General features: G+C 40.6%; 1 protein-coding gene across 2 annotated transcripts in view; it reads left to right on the forward strand.

The window, feature by feature from the left end:
- Positions 1-8,517, forward strand: part of WDR41 (WD repeat domain 41) — an 89,160-nt gene extending 80,643 nt beyond the window's left edge. The window contains exon 13 of one of the 2 annotated variants that reach the window (XM_064438754.1): positions 7,284-8,517. In XM_064438754.1, the coding sequence (XP_064294824.1) occupies positions 7,284-7,505 (222 nt within the window). In that variant the 3' untranslated portion in view covers positions 7,506-8,517. The remainder of the gene's footprint in view (positions 1-7,283) is intronic. The other variant, XM_064438760.1, reaches the window with a different exon arrangement.
- The last annotated feature ends 12,113 nt before the right edge of the window (positions 8,518-20,630 follow it).

Consider the following 20,630-nt stretch of genomic DNA (forward strand, 5'->3'; position numbering starts at 1 on the left):
TCACCCTCCCCTTGCTGCAGCTTCTGGTTGACTTGTGTTTCTGCTTTCCCAGCCCTCATACCCTGCATTTCACTAGCTCCCACTAGAGGCTGCTCCACAAGCTGCTCCCCTCATGCCAGCCCACTGCCACATTTCCAAGGAGTCTGGAGCATTAAACAGTTGCATAACCCAACTCTAAGGTTAATGTAAACTCATGCTATTTTATTAATTGAAAATAATGATCAAACGCATGCCTCTTAGAAGAAACAAAGCTTCATTGTTGTTGACTTAGCCACTGCAAACTCTGCAAGCATCCGTAACAGAAGTCTGACCGATTAGATACATAGGAACTGGTAAAACAAAATGCATGTGCATTTTGAATAGCTAGCCTATTCACAGTATGTGTGACATAACCTTTGTAATAAATTTTCAAAAACAGTAAGTATGAACTTTCTGTGAAGTGTATGGAACCAAGAAACCAGGACCACTGCAGATCCTCAATGCATCCATAACCTTTATGCAGGCCTCCACTTGTGGTAACGCCATGGGAATAACTGGCTGTATGCCATCTACTGCTAAGATCACAAAATTATCTAGGCTTCAGTTTCAGCCTAAGATGATGCTCACACTTTCCTTCCTTAACTATTCTGAACTCAGGTTCTATTCGCACTCCAGTCAAAGAGAAGTCTCTAGACTGTCTCTCTTTACAGTCAAAGCTCAGCAGTTCTCTATAGTCCTCTTCCATTCCCACATGCTGCTTTTCACACCGCTGATCCTTTACTGCTTGAAATCTAGTCTGACATTGGCTTTCAGAAATCTCCTCCACCCTAAGACCCTTTCTACTTCTCTCTTCACCCCTTCAGAAAGTCCTCCATAGAATATCCTCTAACTTTGGCAAAGATCTTGGGTTGTTTATTCCCTCCACATGTATCACTGCAGGGAGTGTGCCTTAGAAATACTGACCTAAAGGCCCATTTACCTGTAATAGGAAACCTAGATTTTCTTCTGGTTTTTTCTTCTTTATTGATCTCAAGAAAAAAAATTTATTTACTTCAGAAACACAGGTCAGCTGAGGACTTGGATCTATACCACTCTGCTTCAGACCTCTCTCCACTTTCAGCAACAGAAATCTCAGCTTTTCTTCATGCATGCGTCTAGGTGTCATTTCAGGTAAACCCTTCTTCCAAATCCATGTCTCCCCCACCAACCTCTATCTGCAACCTTCTCTCAGTCACTGTGAGTACTGCCACCAACGTTCTGCTCATACCCACAATCTGTAAGTTGTCATCCACTTGAGCTTCTCTTAAGTACCTCCACCCTGGCTTTTTCTAAATCTTGCTCATTCTATGATGTTATTCATAAAATGTGGCCTTTCCTTCTCAACCTCCTACAGTTTTTTTCATCCAGCTGTCTTATTTTGCCTGCAGATTATTACAGCATCCTTCTCTTTAGATGTGATTTAGGAAAACTTGCCAAGCTTATATTCAACTTGCAGAAGGATGCAGAAGACACAGACAATACCTTGTCTGCAGATGAAAACAACAGAGAAAACAAAACAAAAGGGCTGCAAACAAACCTGTCTTCTCTCTGAAGATCTTTCCCAGCCTATTTCTGGGCAAAGGCTATCATATACCAGATGCACCAGCCCACTGCTGTCCCTGCATTTCCCATGTGCTCTGAGAATACCAGCCTGACTAGGTTCTTCAGGGGACCTGCCATAGAAATGTCTCTGACTGTGAACTACACACATTCTTCAGGGTGAGGTGTGTACCAAGACTGCATATCTTAGTACAGCTAAGACTTGCAGCAGTTCTTGGGATAAGCAGAATTCCTTATAAAAACATCAACATCTAAAGATCAAATGGCTAAAGACAAATATCTGTGAATTACACAGTTGGTAACATACTGGATGCTTAAGTTGTTTTTTGAGTTTGGTTCTCAGAGTCTGCTCCTACAACTGTTCCTGCACAAAGCTGCAAAGATCTGTTTGATCAGAGTCAGCTTCAGGAACAGATGTTAAGATTTCTATCTTTCTTCCTTCATCCTCATTCCACCCTACATGGTTTTCTGGCTTATGTTTCAAATAAGAAATTAGAAAAATAAGTATTCAGAAACACAGATTTGTTTCTTCTCTATTTCTCGCTCCTTTTTCACCCTGCAACAAAATTAATCTACCTTTAAGCAGTTACAAACAGTACTGATAGTATAATCTTGCTGTTCCAGTCTAAAATCAGTGGTAAGGGAAGAAAAGCAAACCAATGGGTTGCAAGTAAAACCTTACCCCATGACAGACATGGTGGGGAGAGAGGAGAACAAAGGATAGCTATCACAAACAGGTCACAAAAATTGGATCATCCTTATGAGAAAAAGAACTGAGAAAGACAAAATGTACCAGTATCAAGTTGCTAGCAATTTTAGGCAACCTTGCATAAGCAAGCTGGCACTTGTAAAGTATTTCTGTGAGCTCTAATATAACAAACATGTGCCCAGTATAAAATTATAACTGAAGCAAGAATATTATATTAGGACTTTTTGCATTCTGTTCACATTTTTGTAGCGGTTTCCCTATGAATACATTATCATAATAGGAAGTAGAACAATCAAGTATAAAAAGACACTAGTTAGGCCATTGTTTTGTTAAAATTGGCATACAAATGATCCTTGTCAATCAGTCCTCAATTCTGTTCACAGCAGCAGCTGCTTTGAGACCTGTCAATGAAAGGTAGGCTACAAAAACTCCACCGTCCATAAAAAGTAGTCCATGTCCTTTTATTCCTATAGTTCTCAGACTAAGGCTTCCAACAGAATCTGAAAGCAATCCTGCAAGTTTGTACAAACAATTTCTTACATGGATTCTGGGCTCATGAACTGCACATTGGTCCTACTAAGTCCAGTACCACAATGTTAGTACAAAATAGATTTGGAGTCCAAGTTACAGTTGGTTGAACACAGTTGATTAGGACATCCCTTAATAAAACCCCACAGATCTCTGGAGAGATTTCTAAACAGATTCCCATGTCCTTTTTAGAACCTCTGCGAGGAACACCAGAAATCGGTCAGACCAACAAATCTTGGCCCAACATCCTGTCTCCAGAAGTGGCCAAAAGCAGAAGACAAATTGAAAAATGCAAAAACACAGCAAGCACAGCATGGCAGTGTCCCTTATACCACCTAAGCTCAATGCTGATAGCTCATCTCAGCTTATGTGTTCCCCACAGAAAAAGCCACAGTAACTCTTCTCCAGCATGTCATACTATTCAATTACCTAGCACATCTACTTCTGCTATGTTTTACCTCTGACATGGTGTCTTGCCCAGTATGGAAACAAAATGTAGTTCCTAGATGATCTTTTGTACCCTCTAAGTAAGACTAACATGTTGTTAACCAATTTTCACTCCTCTGGCACCGAGATCAGTTTAAAGAACGGGTGACACACCTTAGTTAATAGTTCAGAAATTTCAGATTTATGTTCCTTGTGAACTCCTGGGTCAATATGCTAACTGGGTCCTGGCAATCTTTCCTTCTCCTTCACCTCCTTTCTACAGTAGAGCAATAAATGGCCCACATCCCCAGATCTACTACCCACATGTCTCTTGTTCAAGAGCAGATTGCCCAGAGAGGTGGTTCAGATGACTTGTCAGCTATTCACATTGCTTGAGAATGGCACAGTCTCAAAAGATATAGTTATCATTACCAGTGTACTCACTGTCCGTGAAGTTTTTATGCCAATGACATATAAAAAAATTAAGTATAACAAAAATGTTATAAATTAATTTCAATAGGTAAAATATACACCAGGAAGACATCAAATTACAAAATGCTGCATCACAGTCTGATACCAAACACTCTTTTTTTCAAGAAATCCTATCTTTGACACATCCTGTCTTTCTCAGTCTAAATTCATTATTGATATTAAGGAAAAAAACCATATTCCTTAATGGATTTTCTGTTTAATGTTTTACAAGCAAGTGTACAGAAACAAGAAAAATACAGCATAGTTGGCTTGTTTCCTACTTTTTGATGAGAAAGTTAAGCATTTATTCCTCCTTACATTAAGCTGCTCCTAGGTATTGCAGGTTCCTTGTTCTTGTGTTTATGTAGAAGTTTAGAGGTACGTTTGCTTAAATTGTCTGGATTTCTACACCATAGGAATACAAAATTTGAGAAACCAAATTGGCTGTTTCAAGGTATCTTTTCAAGATAAAAGATTCTTATCCACAGATGCTGTTAATTTGTTAAAAAAGGAAAAAGCTCACCAAATATTCAAAAAGCAGAAAGCACCCTGCAGCATTTTTTCCTAATTAGGGTGTTAAGTCAGGGTAAAAATCTTATGCATCAATTTGCAGTAGTATTTTGACAGGTATTTTGACTAGGTATTCCTGCTCACAATGCAGCAAGACACATAAATTAAGAGCATACCTTTCTCCACTATCTACAGTGCCTCAAGGTCTACAGCAGTAGGAAACTTCCTCCCCTTCCCCCAGGTAGTCAGAATCTGAATAGGAAGAAGGGCCTGACTAATGTCTAGAGATGCTCAGTGAAACACCAATGAGTAAATAACCACAAAACTGTGGGCTTGAAGGGACCCCTGAAGGTCATCTAGTCTCTCCAAGTGGTGTTATTGCAATGTTAGATCCGGTCAACCATGCCTTTGCCTAACCCTTTTCAGCATGGCTGCTGCTCAGGCAATTACCTCCCAGCCTGTACTGACAAGAAAGGAATTAAAATCCATAGACAGGCCAAGTGCTTTCACTTCTGTGAACTACTGTGTAAGAGAGATTATCTGATATCACAATGTGACTCTGTTTACTTCACCCCTTTCCCCCACCTTTAAAACTGAGTAATTTCAGATGAAATTGGCACTTTTTTTTTAAAACATGCAAACAAATTTCACTTTGAAATACTTTTAAAAGTGAACATTGAACAGACCCTATGGACTTCTCCAGAGACTGCATAACTGTTGTGGCAAGTTCAAAAATGTTGGCTTCTTTAAGAAAAATACACTTCCACATTTTAATCCAGCAGCACACAGATAACAAAGAGACAGACTCATGCCACAGAACACAATATTTTTAGCCTTGTGAAAAGAAAACTAATTACAGAATGCAGTCCCCAATGACACTGGGTTTATTTTGAATATTGACTTTGTCAACAGAAGTTTTGCTGAAAGTGTATTTCTTTTATTAGCACACACATCTCATCTCACTAAATGTGCATGGCAGGTCCATTATGTTAATGCCCTTGCGATGTGAAGAGGCATGGGGAAAACAAACTTTTCCAAACACCTGTCAAAGTAAGCGGGATCTGCCCAAGACTTACAGATCTCGGCATGGTTAGACATAGTCCTGTAAAGACAATCGTCATTACTGTCCATTCCTAACTTTTTAAGAGCATAAGTCACACATATTACTGGAGAACCCAGTAAAATCTCCTTACATCGATTTTAGGGAAAAACACAGCAACTAAGCTGGAATTGTTTCAAAAATACACACACTGGTGTTTAGAAGAGAGCAAAATTGAAAACTACAGACACAGAAAGATTTAAAAATATAATATATTTTTTAATCTTTATATGTTCAGCTAGTCAAAGCAACCAATGAGAGGATAGGAACGAAGAGCCAAACACAACAACTTTAAGCTGCCATGTAGATTTATGATGAATCCACACTTTCAATGTTATATATCAACTTTTGTTCTCCTTGACAGAAGTTAACCAAAATTAGAAAAATTAAAGAGAAAGCAACAAGAATAATCATAGGTATTCCAAGATATCTTCGTAGGACTAAAAAGACAAGGCATGCTCTGCCAGGAAGGAACAGAACAGGCATTCATGAAATCATGAATGGTGCAGAGCCGAATGACAAATGACTCATCAATAGTCTTGACAGTACGAGAAATATGATGCTTTCACTTAAATTATCAGGCCACTGGAAGGGGTGTTGTTTGAAAAGTAATTGCATAAAATTTACCAAAGACAGGCCCCTGTGTTTTTGTGAAACATGTCAGTAGGAACATAACTTCAGCTCAGAAGCCCCTTGGTTATAGGTTAAGAGAGGCCCAGGGAGAGATCCTTCTCCATCAGCCCTCTTTTCTATTTGTTGTCTAAGGCTCTTTGCTCTTGCTCAAGAAAACATAATGGGATGGCAGACCCATGGCCCAATACAGTAGATCAATTCTTAGTCATGGCTATTAAAATTGATAGATACAAAGTGAGTTTCAATACTGGAAGATTAAGGTAATATGATCATATAAGTATGAATGGAAACAGCCAGGACATTAATTTACAGAAAGTTGCTAACTAAATAATCCTGATCATCTTCTGTCAGCTCTTGGTCTAGGTAAATATTCATAACTAATGAAGCATAGTACTAGTCTGCAATCAAATAATCATTCTGAAATGTTAAAATTAACTTTGCCTTCCAAAGACTAAGAAAAAACATCTGGAGGTTGTCTGCATACACTTGAGGGGCTGCCAGCTCAGCAGTTGCTCTAGAGACTGTTCAGTTCCCTCCACCTCACATAGAAGATGCTGCCAAAATAAACTTCTCGTCCCACTTCTGTGCTGGGTTGTGGGGGGTACACTTCCAGGGATCTGCGACATTTGCTGGAAGACAGTTATCTTATTTGAAATTTCTCCTGGAAATTAGCAAAGGAAGATGTTAAATACTCTAATATGTGAATATTCAGGAGTTTTCCACAAGTACACTTCTATTAGAAAAGGGCAATCTGTCTCCTTTCTCTTCATTCAGTGTATTGCAGTCTTTGGCTGCTGCTTGTTGGAGGAGTGTTCAGGGAGATTTTGACAAGAAACTGTGTTCTCAAATAATTTAACACTGCTGTTACAGTAGTATATAACCTACCTGATTTCTTACTGAAGGAGAAAATTTTAGTTGTCTTGGCTTCCACTGTTTATCTAACATGAACTATACAGTGTTTTACTGAAAGTGAACCAATTAAGATTGAGCTGAATTCACAGGTACTCTCTTGCTTTCAAAACCACTAAGATTATGCCCCTCAGTAGTCTGAGAACAGTTGGAAGCAGCACCTCAAATATTGGTTTGCAAGTACACAAATAGGTGTTATGGACTCCACTCTAAGGGTTAAAAGGAAGACAACTTTCTGACCAAAGGTGTGAATTATGTTTTTAGTCTACCGTTTCTCCAACACTATTCAATGCAGAAACGACTAGCTATTAGTATCAACCTGAAGCTGGAGTTGTTGCAGGCTGCGTCTTCATAAACCCATGATAGATGCCACCATAAGAGCTTTTGCTTAGTATCACCTCCTCTTATTTCTTATCCCAGGTGGGCATAGCTGGAAAGAATTTCTTCCTGGTTCAACAAGGGCTGTCTATATCTTCCTTTGCCATCTACTGTAAGGCACCTGCTTATTATCTCAGCCTAAAACCAACACTATACTCCTCCTGCTGGAACACAGAAAAACAGAAGAACAAACCAACAAACCCAGAACAAAGACTGATATCCCTAAGAAAACAGAATTTTTGGAACTGTCTGCTAAAGACATAACAATGGACTATGCGAGTGTGGTGAAACAGAAGTTGAGGGCCAGAGACAGAAACTGAGAGATAAGGAAGCACCTGTTTCATGACTCTATCCAGGAGGAGACCTGCAAGACTGGTCAATGCAAACATCCCATCTCAGAAGCCACTGAGGACAAGGTGCTAAAGTGCATAGTCAAGGAGAACAACTAATTGGGATGTAGATAAGAACTAAACCAAAGGGCCCAGTAGGGGAACTATCCTTGTTATAATACTAAAAATCAGGCCCACAGGCCAGGAACTGTCCCCACTCTAGTAAGTCCCTTACTCCCTGGTAAGGGAGCATGCCTGGTAAATTAAAAGTGAGGTGTACATCCAAGTGAGAAAGAAATTAACAAATTATTAGCTGAGGCATGTGAATATTAGCTGTGTCTGACACATTTAACTGTGACTGACACAAATTTCACTGTATAAATGCCTTGTAGTCTCTCGGTGCGGGGTGCTAGCTTTGTGGGCTACCACTGAGCACCCATCTTTGCAGAAAAATGCCTTAAATAAAATACCTCTGCTCTGTATGTAGTTTTGCGTTTCGCACACCAGTTGAATGAACCTGCTTTTCAGGATAACAAGATGTTCTGATGGGTGCTAGTCACTTATTGACATTTTCTGAATTGTCTTTCACTTATAAAAAAACTCAGCTGCAAACTTTGATCTACATTTTACAAAAATACCAAAATAAGCTCTAGTACAGAATAGGGTATTCCTCACTTTCTCTGAAGACATAACGTTGTCTCTCCCCCACTCCTTCACACTGCCAGTGTTTGCTTTGCAATTCTTCTGTCTTGATTGTTTGAGTCTGGGGACAGGCAACTGAAGCTGACTATTTTGGCCTTTTAATTAAAATTTTAGCATCTACAACATATGTCTTAGAAATATACCTAGAAACTCTATTAAAAAAATAAACAAACCCCAATGACAGCTCCAGATTGCAAGTACACAGTACAACCACCGATAAAACAAAAATTAAATCTTCCCAAGTTTTCAGAATAACAGATACATATGTGCACTTTTTTCCATTACAATCTAACATTGACTATAAAATCCAAAAATAGGATTTAAATATATGTCAAATTAACTATTTTGTTGTTGATCCTTTTATCAGAAACCCACAGATACAAGAATTAGTCCCAGAGCAGATCCTACCATCTCAAGTGTCAAGAGTTATGCTGTCTCCTGTAACAAAGCCTCCAGCTCAACACCACCTGTTATTGTGCAGCTACAAATTATCAACATGGAAGTCTGTGCCATGTCTCACACTAAAAATTGTGCAGACAACAAAAATCAAAGCCAAATTCTCATCAAAATAAACAGCTCAGAGACTTTCATGCTGACTGAATCATTCATGATCGCATTTACACAGAATCACAGAATGGAGGGGTTGGAAGGGACCTCTGGAGATCATCTCATCTGACCCCCCTGCTTGAGCAGGGACACCCAGAGCAGGGGGCACAGGAACGTGTCCAGGCAGGTTTTGAATGTCTCCAGGGAAGGAGACTCCACAGCCTCCCCGGGCAGCCTGTGCCGCTGCTCTGTCACCCTCACAGGAAAGAAGCTTTTTCTCATGTTTAAGTGGAACTTCCTGTGTTCCAACTTGTGCCCATTCCCCCTTGTCCTGTCATTGGGCACCACTGAAAAGAGTCCAGTCCCATCATCCTGACACCCACCCTTTAGATATTTATAGGTATTTATGAAATCCCCTCTCAGTCTTCTCTTCTCCAGGCTGAACAAACCCAGGTCTCTCAGCCTTTCCTCATACAGGACATGCTCCAGTCCCCTGATCATCTTGGTAGCTCTCCGTTGGACTCGCTCAAGCAGTTCCCTGTCCTTAAACTGGGGGGCCCAAAACTGGACACAGTACCCCAAATATGGTCTCACTAGGGCAGAGTAGAGGGAGTAGAGGGTCAGGATAACCTCTCTTGATCTGCTGGCCATGTTCCTTTTAATGCATCCCAGGATACCGTTGGCCTTCTTGGTCACAAGGGCACAGTGCTGGCTCAGGGTCAGCTTGCTGCCCACCAGCACTCCCAGATCCTTCTCAACAGAGCTGCTTTCCCGTAGGTCAAACCCCAACACATGCCGGTGCACAGGGTTGTTCTTCCCCAGGTGCAGGACCTTGCACTTGCACTTGCATTTAATTCATTTTAAATTTCTATTTTAATTTTGAGAAAGCCACTGCAGATAATCCAGACAGCAGCAGCAGTGTGTGAATCTAAGACTCCAGTACTGACATCTGGGTATCACCTTCTGGGATGTGCACAGTGCCTTGCTCACTGATGAATCATCTAACTGAGCCACATGGATGTTACCCCAAACCACCATTTTCACCCTCTGTATTTAGTCATTCAAGACTAAAGTGTTTATGAAGCTTGTCTCATCTAGTTAGGTTATAAATATTGGAGGCAAAGATCACCTCTCACTTTTATAATACCTCATATAATAGGGCACACAGGCTGTCTGATCCTATAAGCCCCAAATACAGATGAAGAGTGAGGAAGAGTAGAAGCAGTATTTATACAAGGTGGGTACAGCAGCGCACATGAAGAGGAAGTTCTGACCCAGAGGAACAGAGAGGCGGGTGTTAGATGTACCTGAAGGATTCATACCTTGCAAAAGCAAGAATTGCTCTCATAAACCTGGAAACTTAGTTACCCAGTCTTACAAACTTGAATGCAGTCGTGCTAATTTCACTACCCTTACTGTACTCATGTAAATGCTGGTAGGATCAGCATCTTATGCTAGGGTTCAACATTTGCATACAGCTGCAATCCAAATAAGGTCTGCAAAATATGGAAAGAAGGCATTGCACAATCCTTTATCTGGCCTGCTGCACCAGACCATATTACTTATGCAATAAACAATAATCATTTTGGTATTACTCATCACTAATTCCACAGTGTGTGGGGAAATCATTAAAACCTTTCTGGAAAAATACTTTTTTGGACATTTTATTCCAATCTTAACAAGGAGAACCACCACCAAAGTGCCTCTTTCCAGACCCAGCATTACAAGGGTCATGCCAATGTTCTACAGAGAGCTCTTACTGCTACTCCAGTTTTGATATACTGACATCTATTTGAAGAGAAGACAGTAATTTTAGTCCACCATTAGGTTCATCCATCATTAGGATATATCACGCAATTCACTACCAACACAATACTGAGGATGAAAAAATTACACTGTTATATTCTCCACAGATAGTGTAACACAACTCTCTCACCAATGTCTCAGCAACAGATCTTCTTCCATGGCTTCTCCATGTGCACAGTGTGAACTTCCACACTCAAGAATTAAAAGCAGTAGTTCCGGCTGATGAATGCAGTGTTAACTGCCACACTTCCTCTCTGCAAGTAGTTACAGCTGGCTATTTTCAATGCATCTTATATTGCAGAAACTAAATTCTGTGCACCACAGCCTCAGTTTGGCAGTATGTTTTATTTTATGAGCAATATAAAATAAGAACATCTTGTACAGACAAAGGTAGCATGGCCCAAATGCTCAGCATTTTACAGAATTAAGCAATTATTAAGGAAGAGGAACTACATACACATAATGAACTGCAGGAGAATATTAATCTCCTCTCCAAGATATCACATGGACAGTTCAAAGCCTGACACTTTCCAACCACCTTTATCTGGAAATCCAGTCTCTGAAAGTCATAAAAGATTTCAGTTCCAATTCACTGAAAAAAATTTCACCAACAAAGCTTTTATAAGGCATGATCTCTTCATTTTAGTGGATAAGACTCAGTATCACATACAGCTCTACTGAAGAACTGCTTCTGCATAAATTATCCGCAATCTAAGACTACAGTCGCTGAGATTACAACAGAAAAATATATTGCCAGAGTTCTCTGTTATATATCTGTCTTACATATCTCTATTTTACAACTGCCTTTGGATGGGTTCTGCAGAGAAATATGTTATATTTCGCCTTAATATTGTATTTATTCACAAGTGCATACAACAATATAGGAAAGAGTAACTTCTATAAATTTCTTGCTGAGTCACATTCAGTTTTCAAAGAAATTAGGAAATATTTGATTGACATAAGCTGGGGAAACGAGCTGCCCAAAGAGCAGGAAAAGTGATCTGGGCAGTCATAGGCCCATCATATTGGCATTCATGGTAAAAATCTGTGCCAGAGGTGTATGGATGAATAAAGACATGGAGTTACATTGAACAGAAGATGCAAGTCAATATAATTTTACCAAACTTACTGGGTCACACTAATATGAGCATTGATAAAAACATATAATAAAAATTATTTTCTAGAGAAATGAAGCTTAATAAACCTGTCCTGTTCAAGACTGCTGAAAGTGTTGGGATGCCACAGGCAAAGTTGTTAAAACAGTCACAGGAAATGGGTTGAATAAAGGAACTGCAATGTTGGTAGAGTAGCAGAGAACCTTGAGGGTAGGAGTCATGGAAGCGGGCTGTAAGTCAAACAATATGAAGTGCCATGTTAGAAGGTTTTTAGCTGAATACAACAGAAAAAGCAGAGATGACAGCTTTGGACTCCCATCAGTAAAGTCAGAGAGGACAAGAAATAAACTTTTTCAAGGCTTTCATTAAATTAAAGTCGTTATAGGAGGTGGCTTCCTAAAAATGAAGGGGCCAGCTCTCTGTCCCAAGAGTCCTTTCCAGAAATTGCATTCTACTTCACATAGCAAGCTACCATTAAAGTTTAAATGCTTGCCCAAAAGTAAATGAGAGATGTCGGGCTGAGGGCCTCTTAACAAAATATATCTGTAAAGAAATGTCTGTAATTGTTATGGTCATTGAACAAAAAAAGCCCATTTCTGGACACACAGAACAGTCTGACTAGCTCACCAGTACCATCTGCAGAAACCTTGTGATGAAATGATAATGCAGGACAGATAGCTGGATCGTCCACACTGAGTAACCAAAAGCATCACTGATTATTTCAGTTATGGTACTGTAAATATATTAGTTCTCCTCCTTACAGAATTTAGGCCCCATGTCTTCAGATCCATATAACATTACTGGACCAAGAAATTTTCACATATGTAGCCCTTCTTGGGGAAATACCATTTCTCCTTTTTAGACCTTTGTAGCAACATGGTGCTAACCAACGGTTCTATATTTAGCTGCCAGACACAGGTTATAACCTCCCCGAGGCTGTTTTAGACTTCTGAGTGCAATGACCCTGCAGAAATGTAAAGTCAAACTGGTGCTCTTGTTTTTCCAGTCAAGCTGGATGGTTCTACTTGTGCACTTAAATATTTTGCTAAGTCAGGCTTCAATGGAGGCCAGGATTGCAAACACATAACTATAGGTGCACTGGGTCATATCAAGACAGAAAACTAACATCATATCTCTGAGAATGGTTGACACTGCATAGTATGTACAAAACCAGGGCAAGCACGTATGATACCTCCTGCATCCATTCGCCATTGGAGTCCTTAGAGATTTCTGAAATACAGGGACGTAATTATTGATTTATTAATCCTCAAAAGATCTCTCTTTCACTTCTTTTTTTTTCCAGTGTCCCATTGAACTCATGTTATGTGCTCCATGGAACACTACCTCCTTTTTATGTATATAGCCATAAAGCAAGGCACACATATTCTGTAATTTGTAGTTTTGCTGGTTCTGGCTGGGATAGAGCTAATTTTCTTCACAGCAGCTAGTATGGGCCTATGTTTTGGATTTGTGCTGAAAACAGTCTTGATAATACAGAGATGTTTTCGTTATTGCTGAGCCGGGCTTACACAGAGTCAAGGCCTTTTCTGCTCCTCACCCCACCCCACCAGCGAGGAGGCTGGGGGTGCACAAGAAGGCAGGAGGGGACACAGCCGGGACAGCTGACCCCAACTGACCCAAGGGATATTCCATACCATATGGCGTCACGCTCAGCATATAAAGCTGGGGGAAGAACAAAGAAAGGCGGGGACATCCAGAGTGATGGCATTTGTCTTCCCAAGTAACTGTTACACATGGTGGAGCCCTGCTTTCCTGGAGATGGCTGAACACCTGCCTGCCCATGGGAAGTAGTGAATCAATTCCTTCTCTTGTTTGCTTGTGTGCACAGCTTTTGCTTTACCCATTAAACTGTCCTTATCTCAACCCATGAGTTTTCTCACTTTTACTCTTCCAATTCTCTCCCCCATCCCACTAGAGGGAAATGAGTGGGTGGCTGTGTGGGGCTTAGTTGCCAGTTGGGATTAAACCACCAGAGTCCTTTTTGGCACCTGCTGTGGGGCTCAAAGTGTTCGAGGTAACGACAGATTTGATTGGAATGTGCTAGATCAAATCTGTAGCTTTTATTTCTGTTTAGCTATTAATTGGCAGGCTCCTGTGCTTGCCATGGGACTTGCTTGCCTTACTGTATATTAAAGACTAGTGCTCATTAGTGGCTGCTTTTGCTTTTTCTGCTTGCTATACTGCTGGTCATCTGACTCTGCTGTGGCTGGGAGCATTCTGATAACAGCCATGGCGATGCGCCTGGGCTGGCAGATGGCCAGGGCCCAGCTGCTGTTTCTGTGCTGCTCTACTGGACAGGCTGGAACTCCAGTGTAAACTCTAGTCAAAGGGACTGTGACCTGTGGATGAGTCCATGGGGGAGCAGGACACCCCAAAGCATGTGTGGCTGTGGATAAGCCCATGCCAGAGCAGGTACATCTCAAAGCATCTGTGGCCATGGTCATGTCTGTGCCACAGCAGGTATGCCTCTGAAGGGATTGAGGCCCAAGGTTTAAGTCCACACTGGAGAAGGTACACCTTGAAGCATCTGTGGCTGTGGATAAATCCATGCTGCAGCAGGTACACCTTGAAGCATCAGTGGCTGTACATGAGGTCATGCTGGAACACCTTAAAGTGTGTGGCCATGGATAAGCCCACAGCAGAGCAGGTACATCCCTGGAGGGACTGCAGCCATGGCCAAGGCCATGTTGCCGCAAGTTGACTCCTGAAGGGACTGTGGCTATGGGTAAGGCTGCACTGAACAGGTATATCTCTGAAGGCACTGTGGCCCATGGAGAAGGCCATGCCTGGAACAAGTGTACCTCGAAGTGACTGTGGCTGTGGATAAGTCTATGCCAGAGTGGGTATAGCCTTGGAGAGACTGTGGCTCATAGATAAGGCTCCACTTGGAGCAGGTACAACCCTAAGGGACTACAGTCTGTGGGTAAGTCCAAGCAGAAGCAGGGGTAAGGGGAGGAGTTAATTGCAAAGGTAAACCCAATGCTCTGGTCCAAAGGGACCAGGGGTGGAGACTGTGATGGAAACACCTTAAATTGTTGTAACCAGGATTTGAGCTGCATGTTTTGGGAATTACTACAGCAGGAAGCACATAAACCAATGGAGGACAAGCCTTAACAAGAAGCAGTGCAAGTGCAGCATCGTCCTGGCCTGAGCTGGCTTTGGTGCCCAGTAATTCCATGGAACACACCACCTCTCCTGCCTTAAGTGACCACTGTAACAGATGGAGCCCAAAGTCATGGAGTAAATGAACTCAGCAGACATCTTGTGGACATTTTTTTGACTTTTCATAGGAATGGTCCATAGACTAAGGTAATGACATCTGTGTATTACATGAAAGGATGGGAAGGGGGTGGTTGTCAATAGGATGTATTGGACAGTGTGGGACCTGAGCATGATGTAAGTGGAATGGAATAAGGGGTGGAGAATATTCTGGTTTTGGCTGGGACAGAGCTAATACTCTTCACAGTAGCTAGTATGGGCCTATGTTTTGGATTTGCAGTGAAAACAGTGTTGAAAAGGCAGAGATGCCTTTAGTGGTTGCCGAGTAGAGGTTACACTAGTCAAGGACTTTTCTGCTTCCCACACCACCCTACCAGTGAGGAGGCTGGGGGTGCACAGGAAGGCGGGAGGGGACACAGCCAGGACAGCTGACCCCAACTGACCCAAGGGATATTCCATACTATATGATGTCATGCTCAGCATATAAAGCGGGGGATCAAGAAGAAAGGGAAGGATGCTTTGAGTGATGGAGTTTGTTTTCCCAAGAAACAATTAGATGTGATGGAGCCCTGCTTTCCTGGATATGGTTGAACACCTGCCTGCCCATGGGAAGTAGTGAGTGAATTCTTTGTTCTGCTTTGCTTGACCGCGTGGCTTTTGCTTTACCTATTAAACTGTCCTTATCTCAACCCTCAAGTTTTGCCACTTTTACTCTTCTGATTCTCTCCACCATCCAAGTGTGGGGGACTGACCAAGCAGCTGTGTGGTGCTTAATTGCCAGCTTGGTTTAAACCATGACAGCAGTCATTATATTTACCACAGAAACTGCTGTATACCATGTACAGATTACTCGGAAAACTTTCATTAAAAACCACGCAAAGCCATTTTTAAGTTCCCAAGGTAAATAAAATCATATTTTCAAAGTTAGTGTGAATCAACATATCCCTGAATCTACGGTAGGTGTGAGATAACAGCTCTGATAGTCTTTAGGGCAATTTAACAGTCACCATGGTGACCTTATCTTGCAGAGAGATCTGTTATGAAATGGAAGTTTGCCTTGTGTACTCTAAAAAAATAGTGGCCTTGACGCATCACTTACATGCATCTTGTCCAGTGATTTATTCTTCCCTGCAGAAACTGAGAATGCTTCTTCTCAGATCAAATTAGGATAATTTGATTTTAGGGAGACCTTAGGAAAGCAGCCCCCAAAAAAGACAGCAGGAAAATAAGAAAGAATGTGAGAAGTTATTTCACTAGTGACAAGAACTGTAGGGAGTTTATAAAAGCATGCATTGTTGACCTATTTCAGTATCTATTTCTTTAAAAAAAAGGTGCAAAGAATACATACAAAATGTTGAAAAAGTGCCATTCCCCCATAAGTATGAGTGCTGGGTTACGCTTAATATTTCATGTTTTAAAAGTTTCTTGTGTTTGAATTCCTCTTGCAGCTTCCAGTAGAAGGCACATATGTTTGCAGATACAGTTCTTCCCATAAAAGTTGTAATGAAATATATTTGCATTAACTGGCTTTTTTGTATTTCATTTTATGAAAAGTGCCCAAACAAATATCCTTTGCCAATAAAAATAAAAATTAAAAAAAGGAATTCCCTAATCTGGTATTTTGATTTCATTCATGATGTATGCAGAAATCTTTTTAAATGATTCAGTCACACTTACCACCTTTAAAATACGATTGCCTCAAAACACTTACCGTGAGCCAGCTAGGGAATATACATCTGCAAGTTTTCAGAGGATAACTAAAAGCAACTCTATGCGCAGTTCCCATTTTTCCCCAGAGTGGGATCTTCATCTCTGGATTGGAAACTATCCTTCCAGCCAAGGAGGAGTCAGCTAGGATCTTCCTCCCACTTGGTGACACTGAGACAACCTCTGCGATGGCACAGAAATCCTCATCACAGAGCAGGAACTCTCTCTGCAGCCAGCCAGGCTGGGGGAGGCAAAAGGCACAGCATTAAAGCCATCAGGCCATCTCAGAACATGGGACACAGAAGTCTCAGGCTGACTTTGCCTCTGCCAAATGGAAGTTTACCCTATTTTTACATGTAACAAAACTTATTATTTTGTAGCTATTGATCATGTTATCACATTAAGAAAGTGAAAATACGTTAGAATAGAACCCTTACCTATTTTCACAGCAAATAAGAACTACTCTTCCATTTCTCATGCATGCCAGTAACTCTGAGTTTTTCTTTGTTGCATAAGACACTTGCTCTAAATTGCAATTAAATTTTATGCAGGTTCAAGTAACTAGATTATACTATGAACAGAGTAATTTCACTGGTACCCACCACAAATTATTTTATCCTTGGAAGACTAGTGAAGATGTGACGACACCACACGGAAATAGAATAAATACATTCTACTTGAAAAGGATTTACAAGTGACCTCTAGTGAAAAGACTAATTCTGAGAAAATGAAACAGCTGCAAGACTGTCTATCTTATTTAAGATGGCTTGGTTTAATGATTGCCTATGCTGCTGTTGAAAGGTAGACTGCAGACATTTCTGTCTGAGATTATTACTTATCACTGAAATGTGTACAGCATGAGCAGTACAGAAGTCTCCATGAATTTTTATGTACAGCAGAACACACACGATTGACTGTCATTCACCCTAGCTTTCTTTTGCTGACAGTAATATCAGGTAAGCATTTCATTCTTATGGTTCCTCATACGACAAGGTTCTCCATGAAAAGAACCATAGTGACAACAGATCAAGTAACATCCTACTAGTCCCATTTAAAACCTTGCTTGGCTTCTTCCGACTGATTTGGACTCAGATGCAAACTAAGTCAGAAACCATATTTATTTAAAGATAGCTTGCTAATTCTTCACCTTAGCACTCCATTTCATCTTTTCCTTCAAAGGGAATGATTTTCCATTTTCATATGTGCTCACTGAACACATCTGCAAGCATTGAACACAGACAGCAAAGCAAAATCTGCAACAACACAAATGATGCCATGGCTGATAGTAAGAAGTGTAAATAATCACTAATTTTATTTTTTTCCCCTGAATTTTGATCTAACAGTGCAACCTCTACCAAAGATGTAAAATACATCATTGCAAAAAGTTAAAAAAAAAAAATCAAGTCAGTTACCAAATGAGGAGGAACAGCAGTAGCAAGCACTGCAATCCCATTTGTGGAGCCACTGGGCCTTTGTAGATCTGTTCCAGTTGTCCAAGGCTGCCTACTTGTCCTCTACAATAGTGGCACAACTGAGGTGTTTAGGCACCTGGTCAGGCCCCTTAGTACAATGATGGTTCTGTCTCAGCAAGGACTCTGAGATCTTGGTCCTATGCTTTCAAACTCAAAACATACATCATTGGGGTGTGGTTAGCTGCAGTCAATGCAGCCAGCTGCTGAAGCATATCCAGCTTTACAGTTTTACACCTGATATTGCTGTAATCACTAGCCGTCAAACTTTAGTAATTTAAAGTTGGTTTTAAATGACTGTGGGCACCTCTATGGTAATGTGCCTTTGGACCTCCCAAGTGCAGCATGAAGTGAAGTTATCGCAGTTAGCATTGCCAGACAGTTAGAAATTTTCTAGCTGGATCCTCCCAGCCACCAGAAAATTTTTATTTATTGGAAGTAAAGCCTTTTGAAGAAGCAGTAGATCAGGTGGATATTTTTGTCAAAATAAAAAGAGAATCCAAGATTGATTATAGTAAGTTCTGAATTACTTGAAATATTTTTCCAGAATTTTATCTTTGAAATATTTCTCCTGTTCAAGTGGTATTTCCACATAAGCAGGAAAACCGATTCCCACTAACTTCCCATCAACATATAAGCCAGTTGCCAAGCAAATTTCTGAGCAGAGAAGCAGCAAAAGTTTGGAAGGAGTTTAGAGAGAATGCACAGAAAATTATCTTTCCTGTTTTGTACTTAATCCTGTGACAGGCAGCAATGAAAGTACTGTTTTAAGTCCACATCTGTGCAGTGATTTTTTTCCTGTCCATGGCATACATGTTGGTAGCAGAAAAGAAGATATGCCTACTATTGTCAGATACTCATCAGTTTTGATAATACTTGGAACAGACAGATAGAACTGGTCTCCTTCAGAGTGAGAAACAAACTGATCATCAAAGAATGAATTAAGATATTTGAAAGCTGGTAGACACCGGATGTGAACTGTGGCCAGAAAGAACATAGCAGTACACACATTTAAAGGTATCCTGCCTCGATCCCATTCTTAGCAATGGCAACACCTCTGCAACTGGTCAAATTGGAGTGGTGGGGGGAGCCCAACCGAAACTGGAGGTGAGAAAGCAGAAGATGGTTCACCCAGCCTGCAGACATGCATGCACCAAGTAAGCATACAAACGTACAAATAGACTGCCCATCATCCAAAGAGGGAAGACTACCCTCTTCAGAGATCCTATGCTGAAATAATGAGTGAAAAATAAAAATTCTGTAAGAGTGAGAGTGGCAGATCAACAAAAGGGGGTGGTGCTAGGAAGCACTGCTGACATCTCCAGGTGATGCAGATCTGGTATGTTGCAACTATGTCATGCCACTACTTCCTTTATTCATCAAGAAATATTGAACAGTTATCAGGGAGAGTTAGGAATGAAGCATTTGGAGAAGTAGCACTTCCCAGCCCAACTATTATCTACAGATAAAATAGCTAAGGGCTGTGTGGGAGATATGCTGCCAGCTGTTTTGGTCCCTGATAGCCCATTAACCAGTGAGGAGATATCAGGGCCCAGTCATTTATGTCTATTGAATTAAAAATAAATCATGGGGAAATTTTCAGAAAATTTGAATAGCCTTTTGCCCATTGCTCTCTTCCTATCTGAATAAAAGGCCAGATCATCTCACTGATGTCAGTGGAGTCTTTGCAGGAGCATGATTTGCATCTTAACATATGGTCTGGTGACTTCTGAATTTGGCCATTTTTTACCAGACTGTATATACGAATTGCACGTTCCTGCACTGGGGCTGGAAGTGCAAAAAGGTACAAAGTTTTTGCTGTTGTATCACTGAACAGTATTTTGTATTTTAAGCTCTTTCATTAGATTTCAAAACAAAATGTTCTTCTTCCTTCAATGATAAGAAGTAATACAGAAAAAATCCAGAGAACTTTAAGGTAAGGACCTTAAAAAAGAATCACATTTATCTTCTTCATGTTCTGGAGTTCAGTTACAAAGCTAGCTCTGTTAAACATTCTTACAATGTGTGCCCACAATCAGAGTTAACCTGATCTCTCTACTAAAAGTTTCTGAAGTCCACAAAAGTTTACTGCTGCTCTTTACAATTCAGATATTCCTAAATCTTTCTGATGACAGTAACTTGTAGGAGTAGCTCTCCAGCCAAAACTCAAAGATGATCATATATGTCTAGTATTCATTTTACAACATCAGATCAGTAACAAATGGAAACATCTTGCAGCTGGGAGCAAGCTGTCTCCATTTTCCTTCATTTTGTTCCAATGGAACCTGTGCAGCTATCTGTTCAGTGTCTACTACTTGAATTCCCAAATAAAACAAGGGTACCTTGAAGACATCATTTGCTCAGTTCCTGTGTAACATGTTATATGCCAAAACCAGTATGTGTATCTTAAAATACCAATTTGTAAACATACACATATCTCAGACTTGGATAGGTAAACTGCATTACATATTGACA

Source organism: Phalacrocorax carbo, chromosome Z (genome assembly GCF_963921805.1).
Source record: "Phalacrocorax carbo chromosome Z, bPhaCar2.1, whole genome shotgun sequence".
NCBI lineage: Eukaryota > Metazoa > Chordata > Aves > Suliformes > Phalacrocoracidae > Phalacrocorax > Phalacrocorax carbo.